General features: G+C 45.1%; 1 protein-coding gene across 1 annotated transcript; it reads left to right on the top strand.

Annotated features, from left to right (window-relative positions):
• Positions 1-499: 499 nt before the first annotated feature.
• Positions 500-2,125, top strand: LOC309555657 (E3 ubiquitin/ISG15 ligase TRIM25-like; the record flags this gene model as incomplete). The annotated part of the gene is made up of 1 exon (XM_082257690.1): positions 500-2,125. Exon 1 carries the CDS (start codon positions 590-592, stop codon positions 2,123-2,125), a length of 1,536 nt encoding a protein of 511 aa, XP_082113816.1. The 5' UTR covers positions 500-589.
• Positions 2,126-10,745: the final 8,620 nt, after the last annotated feature.

The raw sequence follows: 10,745 nt of genomic DNA, 5'->3' as shown, positions 1-10,745 counted from the left end.
CTGTGTTCCTATATAGAAGGATCACAGGCGCTCTGTGATCATTTCAGGGAGAAGAACGGTCTGCTGTGTTTACAACATCTGACCTTTCTTCTCTCTCAGCGGGGAGCAATCACAGGTGCCTGGCAGCAATCGGTGCTGCCAGTCCCGTAGATCGGCATCCTCCCTGCCTAGTGGGGGCGGGAGCGTGCCACTGCGCACTCGCCCACAGGAGCGCTCCCGCGGATTGACACACAGGTATGGCGTTTTGCGCAGCCGAGCCAGCCTGCCATAGTAGATATGCGGCGGGGGGGGTCGACAAGTGGTTAACATGTGACCAGCTATTGGCACTGCATTACTAGCTCAGTGTTGGGTTTGATCTGAAGTTCTTATTTAAAAAAAAAAAAAAACGCAAACAAAGTCCGACACTACAGCATGTGACCAGAACACTCCCGTGTATGGAAATATCCCTTTATGTTATAGACATTCACTTTGTTCACAAATTTCCTGCAGATATCAGTTGGAAGATCAGATCAGCCCCACCCTGTGCAGAAATATGTGAGACGTGTCCTCTGGTTTCTGAGACTTTCATTTCTCTCTTCTGCTGTCAGCGATGGCGTCTGCTGATCTGAGACAGGAGCTGGACTGTTCCATCTGTCTGGAAATCTATAAAGATCCTGTAATGCTGAGCTGTGGACACAACTTCTGCCGGGTCTGTATTGATCGTGTGTTGGATACACAGGAGGAGTCTGGACGTTATTCCTGTCCTGAGTGCAGAGAAAAGTTCCAGGATCGGCCTGTACTGCACAGGAACATAACACTGCGTAACACAGTGGAGGCTTTCCAGTCTACTCAGCCAGATCAGAAGAAGACTGGAATCTTCTGTACACAATGTATTCACTCTCCTGTACCTGCTGTTAAATCCTGTCTGCTGTGTGAAGCTTCTCTATGTGATAATCACTTGAAAGTCCACAGCAAGTCACCAGAACATGTCCTAACTGATCCCACCACTTCCATGGAGAACAGAAAATGCTCCATCCATAGGAAACTTCTTCAATATTACTGCACTGAGGACTCTGCCTGTATCTGTGTGTCCTGCAGGCTGGATGGAGAACATCAGGGACACAAGATGGAGACTCTGGATGAGGCCTCTGAGAAGAAGAAACAGAAACTGAGAAATGTTCTGCAGAAACTGATGACAGAAAGAGAGGAGACGGAGAAAAGAATCCAGAGTCTGCAGGATCGCAGGAGAAAAGTACAAGAAAAATCAGCCGGTCTAACAGAGAGAGTCACTGCCCTGTTCATAGAGCTCAGGAGACAGCTGGAAGACCTGGAGAAGAGAGTCCTGAGGAACATCTCCAGCCAGGAAGAGCGGATCTCATTGTCTGATCTGATCCATCAGCTGGAGATAAAAAAGGAGGATCTGTCCAGGAAGATGGGGGACATTGAGGAGCTGTGTAACATGACTGACCCACTGACTGTCCTACAGGAATCAGACACAGGGGACTTGTGTGATACTGAGGAGGGAGATAATGAGGACAGAGAGAGACATGATAGACTCCTCCATGATGGAGGGGATCTGGATGTGGCTGGAATCTCACACACATTACACACAGGATTATCTGATATGATAAAAGGGGTAAATGTATTCTTCAATATACAGGAAGCTTCAGACATATTACTGGATGTGAACACAGCTCATAATTATCTACAGATATCAGATGACATGAAAACTGCATCCAGGTCAGATATAAAGCAGAATCGTCCAGAAACACCGGAGAGATTTCTGTTCTGGTTCCAGGTATTAAGCAGTCAGAGATTTTCCTCGGGGCGACATTACTGGGAAGTGGATGTCAGTGAGTCAGAAGATTACATAGTCGGGATGTGTTATCCCAGTATAGGGAGGAGAGGAGTGCAGTCATGGATTGGAGATAATAACAAGTCCTGGGGTTTGTGCAGGGATAGAGGTCGGTGTTCTCTAATACATGACAATAAAACGATCCGCATATCTCCCAATCTCTCCAGTAACAGAGTCAGGATCGATGTGGATTATGAGGCCGGGCAGCTGTCCTTTTATGATCTGTGTGACCCGATCAGTTTGATTTCCAGCACTTTATTTGTCAGTGTCAGGGGTCACCAGGAGACATAAAGAGGGAGAATCTCTACAGGAGGGAAGCAGACAGCAATAAAAACCAGACAGGGGTTCTAACCCTTCACCCCTCCATCCAATACTATACACAGTTTTTTTTAAGATACATTTAGGATTAGAAATCAGAGACATGTTTAAAGTACAACTAAAGGTAAAACTTTTTTTAGTTTTGGATAGAGTGGAGAGGGATTAGACCCCCTGTCGGTTTTTATTGCTGTCTGTGCCCCCGTTAGGAAGATTCATCCTCTCTATTTATCCTATTCACCATTATCATTGAAAGTGAAAGTAAAAGAAAATCCCAACTTTTGGGTTGTCCCCAGAAAAGTAATAGAGGGGAAATCTTCCAATGGGGATACTAGCTCTGGTGACCTGTAGGCATCATTCAGATATCGTTTTTTACTGCTGGCCATTCCCTCTCATATAAAAACAATCATAGCGACTGTTGAGCTTTCCGGTGCTTCTACCGACCCACCCGTGTGATTGGCGAGCCGGAGAAATAATTGGCCGGTTTTGGCCGTTTACCATAGATGGTCCTTAGCCATCTTTATGACTCTCGAAGATCGGAAGTGACGTCACTTCCGGCGCTAGCATATCTAAACATTTTTTAGCTGGAAAGCCAGAGAGAGTTTTTTTTTTTTTTTGATCTCAGACTTTTTCCAGCAAAAAAAAAAAATTGCAGTGTTTACATCTGCCGGCGATGGAAGTGATGTCATGAAGTCGCTTCCGGCCTCCGAGGGTCATAGAGATGGCTGGGGACAATCTGGTCCCAGGTCAGTTCTATGGTATCATATACAGGGGGGAGGTAGTTGGAAACGGCGCTACCTTTTATATATAAAATAAAACCAACAGTATATCCAGACCGTGGAATAACTTTAAAAATATGTGCAAAATAAAGTGCCAGTGCAAAGAATATGTGCATACAAGATAAACCGTGCAGATAAAAATCGTAGGATGTATGGCTGGATAATTAAAAAATCACAAAGTGCTGGTGAATATGTTTAATGTGACAAGATATGGTATATGTGTATAATCAATAAATACTATTAAAAAGTGTCCACAAATGTGCTTGCAGAATAAATAGGAAGTGAAAATGAAAAGGTGATGGTGGTGAGCTTTAGGTGCTTATGTCCCAACTTCCACTAGAGGTCGCACTCACTCCTCAGCAAAGGTAATAGTCCTGGCTGCAAAGGGTGAAGCAAAAACTTCCCAGATCTGGGTCCAGTGTATCCTTACGGACCGGTGGATCCCATCTGAGTATTCAAGCAAAACACCTCATAGCGTAGTATGTAATATAATATTACAAAAGGGAGCAGCAGTAACTCACGGTAAGCTGTAGTTGATCGATTCAGAACACGTTTGCAGCACCGGGGAGCTTCCACGTTCCACACACGGCGGACTGCAGACCGGAAGTGACGGTGACGTATGGTACCACCCTACGCGTTTCGTCGTTGGACGTCTACTGGAGCGGTGTCCGTCAATCAACCTCCCAGTCCGTTTATAGCCGGAAGTATCCACGCAACCAATGATGCTTCTGCCTGCATATTGGTGCTCGAGCTCGGTTCACAGGGGACATTTTGGTACACCCAGTGTCCACCGGCCAGATTAAGGATATAATCAACGGCTTTCCACATCATCATGCTCGATCAGACTGCAGCACACATTCAAAAATAGACGAACAATCTTTTTAATAAACATGGAAAAAATAAAAGATAAAAACATATTCATCGGTCAAATTATATAAAACGGATGAATACTGTTATCTATTGTGTGTTTTCGAGTTATAAAAACTGGCAAGACTTTTTATTTGATACATATAGGAATAATGTTTTAATATTTTAAAATGTGTCTACTACGAACCTTAGTAAAATGGAGGAAAATTGATTGAATCATTGACCAAATTGACCAATCATTGAACACATTTATATGGCAACCAGTCCAGTAAATGAATTCCCATAGCAACCAGTCAGGTGAACAAATCTCCATAGAAATTAGTCAGTTAAACAGACCCCCCCCCATAGCAACCAGTTAGATGAATGACTGATCCCTAAAAAACAAGTCAGCTAAAGAGGTCTCCATAACAACTGGTCAGGTGATCAAATTCCCAACCAGCCCAGCAAACTAATCCCATAGCAACCAGTCATTGAACACATTCCTAAGGCAACCAGTTAGTAAATGAACTTCCATAGCAACCAGTCAAGTGAGCAAATCCCCATAGCAATGAGTCAGTTAAACAGATCCCCCCCCCCCCGATAGCAACAAGCTAGATGAATGACTGATCCCTAAAAAAACAAATCCCATAAAAACCAGTCTAATAAACGAATCCCATAGCAACCAGTTATTGAACATATTCCCATGTAAACCAAATTAAAATATCAATAAATTAATACTCATAGCAACCAGTCAGGTGAACAAATCCTCATAGTAACCAGTCCCATAAATGAATCCCATAGCAACCAGTAGGGTAAACAAATCCACTTAAAACCAATCAGGTGAAAAACTCTCCACGGCAACCAGTAACATAAACATATCATCATAACAATCAGATGAATGAAGCCCCATAGCAACTAGTCAGGTAAATAAAGCCCCATGGCAACCAGTCAGCTAAAGGGAGCCCCCATAGCAACTGCTCAGGTGAATAGGCACCTTGTAAAGTAAAAGAACAAACAGAGCCACCATAACCCTCTGGTTCTCTGTCCATTCAGGCCCCTGGGTATAGTAATAGGGCCCCTCACCTTAGGCACACCGTTCCATAGATACTGAGATACACACAAGGGGGGATTTAACCAAATTCTTCTACTGTCCAGTCTTCTATTATCAGAGGAGTCACCGGCTGCCACATACCTCCTTTATACTTCCCACCAATGTGTCCCCATTCCTGACTCAAAGGAGACCCCATCACTGCAACAACTACCCCCATAGCTATTACCTTAGGATTTCCCTCAGGTGATTTCCCTCACCCCCATAGCTATTACCTTAGGATTTACCTCAGGTGATTTCCCTCACCCCCATAGCTATTATCTTAGGATTTACCTCAGGTGATTTCACCATCCCCCCCCCCCCTAAGCTATAACCTCAGGTGATTTCACCATCCCCCCCCCCCTCCAATCTATAACCTCAGGTGATTTCAGACCCCCCATTGCATTTAGAACCCCAACATACAACTGTTACCTCAGGTAAATACCTATAAAGGTGGGTGGGCACTGATAGCTGTCTGTCATCACGCCTGTGACCCTGGAGAATGGACAGACCTCCTTGGACTGGTCTCCTACGTTCTATGGTCCTGTATGCTAGGTGAACACACAGGAAATGTTTCCTCCTCATTCCTCACACAGGACTTTGTTATACACAGAAAACATCTCTCTGAGGCCTGTTCTTCTATGGAATCATCACAAAGCCACGCCTCTTACACAATGTAGCGCCACACACACACTTTTTGCCATGGCACAGGGTGATATCTCCACAGGACGCCATAGCAACCAGTCATATCCCCACAGCAACCAGTCAGGTGAAAGGGCATTACAACAACTAACCAGGTGAAAAGATTCCCCATTGCAACTATTCATGTGAAAGAAAACCGATAGCAACTAGTCAGATAATAGCATCCCCATAGCAACCAGTCAGGTGAAAGGGCCTTACAGCAACTAACCAGGTGAAAAGATTCCCCATTGCAACTAGTCATGTGAAAGAAAACCAATAGCAACTAGTCAGATAATAGCATCCCCATTGCAATCAGTCAGGTGGAAGGGCCTCATAGCAGCTAGTCAGATGAAAGGGTCTCCCATACCAACCAGTCATATCCCCAACAGTTACCAGAGTCAGGTAAAATGGTCTCTCAGAAACCAGTCAGGTGATTGGGTCCCCATAGCAACCAGTCATATCCCCACAACAACCAGAGTCAGGTAAAAGGGTCTCCATAGAAACCAGTCAGGTGATTGGGTCCCCATAGCAACCAGTCATATCCCCCCAACAACTAGTCAGGTGAAAGAACCCCATAGCTACTAGTCAGGAGAAAGAATCCCAATAGCAACTAGTCCGGTGAAAAAGTCCCCTTAGCAACCAGTATGTGAAAGAGTCCCCATAGCAACTAGTCCAGTAAGAAAGGCCCTACAGCAACCAGTCATATCCCCACAGCAACCAGCAAGGTGAAAGGGTCTCCATAGCAACCAGTTTTATTTCCCAGCAATTAGTCAGGTGAAAGAATCCCCATAGCAACTATTATAGGTAAAAAAGTCCCCTTAGCAACCAGTATGTGAAAGAGTCCCAAAATGAACTAGTCCACTAAGAAAGGCCCCACAGCAACCAGTCATGTAAAAGAGTCACCATAGCAACCAGTCATATCTCCCAGCAACTAGACAGGTGAAAAAGTCCCCCTAGTAACCAGTATGTGAAAGAGTCCCCATAGCAACCAGTCATATCCCCCAGCAGCTAGTCAGGTAAAAGGGTCCCCACAGTAACCAGACAGGTAAATGGTTGCCCATAGCAACCAGCCAAATCACCACAGCAACCAGTCAGGTGAAAGGATCTCCAAAGCAACCAGACAGGCAATTGGGTAAACATAGCAATCAGTCAATTGAAATGGAGACTAAAGCAACACCTAAAGCAACTGGTCAGTTGAGGAGTTGCCCACTGCAACCAGTCAGGTGATTGGGTCCCCATAGCAACCAGTCAGGTGATTAGGGTCCCCTTTTCAATCAGTCAAGTGAAGGGGAAACTAAAGCAACCAGTTACACAAATGGGCACCTAAAGCAAATGGTGAGGTGAGGAGGCATCCACAGCAACCAGCCAAGTGACTGACACCCACAGCAATTAGTTACTTGCAGCAGCAAAAGAGTTGCTGGTCAATCAGACTCAATACAAATGGCCTGCGTTTAATCACAATGTGGTCAGCAGTTGATTTCTGATCATGGCAGTGTTGGGGTTTACAACCAGGCCAGGGGAAATGGGAGCTGCCTGTGTATGCCAAACAATAAAGTGCCTCAGAGGGAGTAGATACTGAAAGGACACAGCGACACTGATAGATGGAAATACAGACAGACAGTCCATGTTGGTATTATTTTGAGATCTGGATATATTTCTTAAGCAGAACACATGGTGGTGCTGGACTCCAGGTTGAAAGACACTTCCTTGCAAAAGGTTTGTTTCCAGTGGCGGCCGGCAGCAGAGGAGACACACACGAGGCAGCGGCTTCACTTTCACTTACCTGCTCCTGGCTGAGACGTCTCGCAACCGCCGACCAAGCTGCTCCTCCTCGCTCTGAGTCTGACGGTGGGCGGGAACCGGGAAGGTGAGTGAGTCAGAGTGAATGACGCACGCACCGCCCCCATGATGACGTCAGACAGGAGTCCTAAATTATTGGTCCAGGCTGGAGTCTGGACCAATCACAGGACTAGAAGTGTAGAAGTAGGAGTGGGGAGTGTCGGGGTGCATTGCTCTGCGCCCCGATGACATCCAGGAGGCCACCAATCGGGCGCCTCTGCTCTAACCACGTGGAATACCAACCCCCCCTATAGCCTGCAATAGGTCCGGCGACCCTAGTGGGCTTTAAAAGGTAATTTTTTTTTTTTTTCATGAAGATGCTGATTGCCCCTTATAGACCGGCCGCCACTGTACAACACTTAAAATTCAGCTGTTAATCCATCTTGCCCAGTGATTTTTGGTAGCCAGCTTATCTGTAGCACAAATTACCTCATCCTCTCAAATTGGTTCTGTCAGATCCATCAAGGGCAATGTACCATTTCCCAATCCTAGAGTAAAATCCAGAAAGCTTTCCATCATGTCCTGACTAAGGACCTTTCTTCCTAGAAGGTCTGCATAATATGACCTGAAGATCTCCAGGATCGCTGATCTGGACTTCACCAGGGAACTCGTACTATCTTTCAAGCTTATACCAGTCTTAACTGCTATGCCTTGCTTACAGTTCTGGTAAGGCTCAGGCAAGTGATATTTCCCAAAAAGCCCCTCCAGAACCAAGAAGGCATACCGGTCATATTGACTCTTTCTAAGAAGAAGCTTCACCTCAAAGATCTCCCCTGGATCTTCTCCATATGAGACAAGACGATCAAGCTTCCTCTGCAAATGCTGGTAGACAATGTACATACTAAGCTGATTCTTCTTACTTATGGCCTTTGTAAAGTCCAATCAACCTTTGTTTCACAAGCTCCCACCACTCTGACTTACTGCTGCAAAAATCCAGAATAGAAACCTGCGCCTGAAAAAAATCCTTAAAGGATTGTCTTACCTTTACATCCTCCAGGAGAGCCGAATTCAGTTTCCAGATACTGTGTCTGAGGCATTAAGTGGTTGATTTACTAAAGGCAAATAGACAGTGCACATTGCAAGTAAAGTCGCTGCAGAGCTTAGTAACTGAGGTAAAGTTTTACTTTGAAAAGAAAACCCAATTAAAACCCAATTAAGTGCAAGGAAAAAAAAAACTGCATTTTTGCTTGCACATGATTGGGAGATGGAAGTCAGCACAGCTTCTGCTCATTTACTAAGCTCTGGAGCAACTGCACTTTGTAAAGTGCACATCTATTTGCCTTTAGTAAAATAACCCCTACGAGTTACAGACAGCATATAGTGGTCAGAGAACTCCACCACCCTCAACTCAGGAGCTGAGAAAGCAAAGTTTAAAAAAACCTATCTATCCTACTCTGACAATTCTCTCTGTGAAATGTAAAACCTGTGCTGCCAGGGCAGTGCCTGATGTGCACATCTACCAGGCCTACTTGTCTAACTATATCTCCAGGAAAACCGCTTTCACAACCCAGCCTGTCTATGATGCCTCTCCTGTCTTCAGGCCTAATTATGATGTTAAAGTCACCTCCAAAGACAACCTGCTGAGACATGAAAAAGGAAGGGCTTAATCTTTGTGAGGAGAAATTTCCTGTCCCATTTCGACTGTGGTCCATAGATATTGATCAGGCACAGGTCCTGCCCCTAACAGAGACATCTAAGACCATGCATCTCCCCATTACCTGCCGGCACATTACCATATTGGTTTTAAAAAGCATTGCAACTCCGCTGCAGGGCTCAGTCACAAGAGACCAAAAGGAGGGACCACATCTCCACTCCCTTTTTGCTAGGTGGACTTCAGACAAACCATTGAGCCAGGTCTCTTGCAAAAATAAAATCTCAAAATCAAACTCACTTAACAAAAATAAGGTACTATCATGAGCTCTTGCAGATTTAATGCTGGTGACATTAATGGTCTCCATCTTTAGGATGGAACTGCCATCAGGAATATTGGGGTAGTTGTTTTTTCACCTTTGCCACACCCTTATCACCTGAAACAGCTCTCTTCAGAGTTTGTGGCTCCCCCTCATTCATAGATGATAAAAAATAGATGAATCAGACACCATCTCATCTGGCACAGTGAGTATTTCTTGAAATTAATGCAAAGTGGCTTTTATCTCCACACTTACTGCAAACTTTAGTCCCTGATAGAAAATGGTCAGCCTATCCCCCCTAGAAAGGCAGAGGAGGGAAGATTCTGAACCACATTGCCCAGCACTCTTAATTTCAGTGACACTATCCAGGCCCCTGTCAATATCTTATGCTCATCAAGGACCTTTCACAGTGGAGTGAGGACCTCACCATACCGACGCAAGCACCCTACCAAATCAACCTCTGGTATTGGTTCATTATGAACCAGGATTGTCACTAGGGTTGCCACCTCATCCCTTTAAACCAGGACACATATTAATTACACAGGTTCCGAGGCTAATATAATGCACATAGGGCACTTAGTGAGTTTAATTACCACCTTAATCAGCCACAGAACTTGTGTAATTATTGTGTCCTGGTTTAAAGGGATGAGGTGGCAACTTTAATTGTCACCAATTTATCAAAGGCTGCCTTGAAACCACTTTTGGCACCAAACCACTCCACTGCTGAAGACCCTTGCACCTCCTATATTTCTCTCAAAAAATTAATCGAGACCTTCTGGTTTCACAAATGATAAATCAAAATCATAACTGCCAACTGGGCAAACTAAAACAAAAACATCAGTGGCTTTAAAACCAACCTCAACTCAGCTACTCTCCCCATTACTGGTGGAATTTCCTCCGCCTCCCACCTCAACTGTACAACATTCTGTAGCACCCTCTAGTGGTAGTGCAGGAAAATTATAGTCTGGCCTACGGCTAAACCTGAGTCATAGAATCTGGGTCAGGGTTATTTGAGGTTAGTGCTGAATGACTCATCCTTTTTCTATTCTAGAATATTGGAGAATGTTTTAGAAATTAGTGGGCGGAAGCTAGGAGGGTTGCCTTGCATATTTAGAGGGGCCCTTAGCCACACCCCAGGAAGTGGGCCTGACAGGGAACTAAGGAGCACTTAAAAAGTCATGAGCCATGCCAACAAGCGGAGTCAGGTGGAAGATGGAGAAGCAGTGCTGAGGGTGTCTGTCGGTGGCCCTTGAGGGACCCCTGCCAGGAAGGGGTTTTACCTTGGGCCGGAGCTCGGGAGGCTGACCTGGAAAGATCCTACCAAAGGAGGCAGTTGGAGGAAAACTTTCCAGAGAGGCAGCTGGAGCAGAGAGAGACAGAGTGAGTAAATCAGAACTTTGCAGGGATAGACAAGGGGAGAAACTACCAACTGTAGTTGGTCTCTCTTAAAGCCA

This window comes from Pelophylax lessonae (assembly GCF_965119305.1).
Source record: "Pelophylax lessonae genome assembly, chromosome: 5".
Classification (NCBI taxonomy): domain Eukaryota; kingdom Metazoa; phylum Chordata; class Amphibia; order Anura; family Ranidae; genus Pelophylax; species Pelophylax lessonae.
Note: the sequence above shows the minus strand (reverse complement) of the source record. Positions and strands in the feature narration are given on the sequence as shown.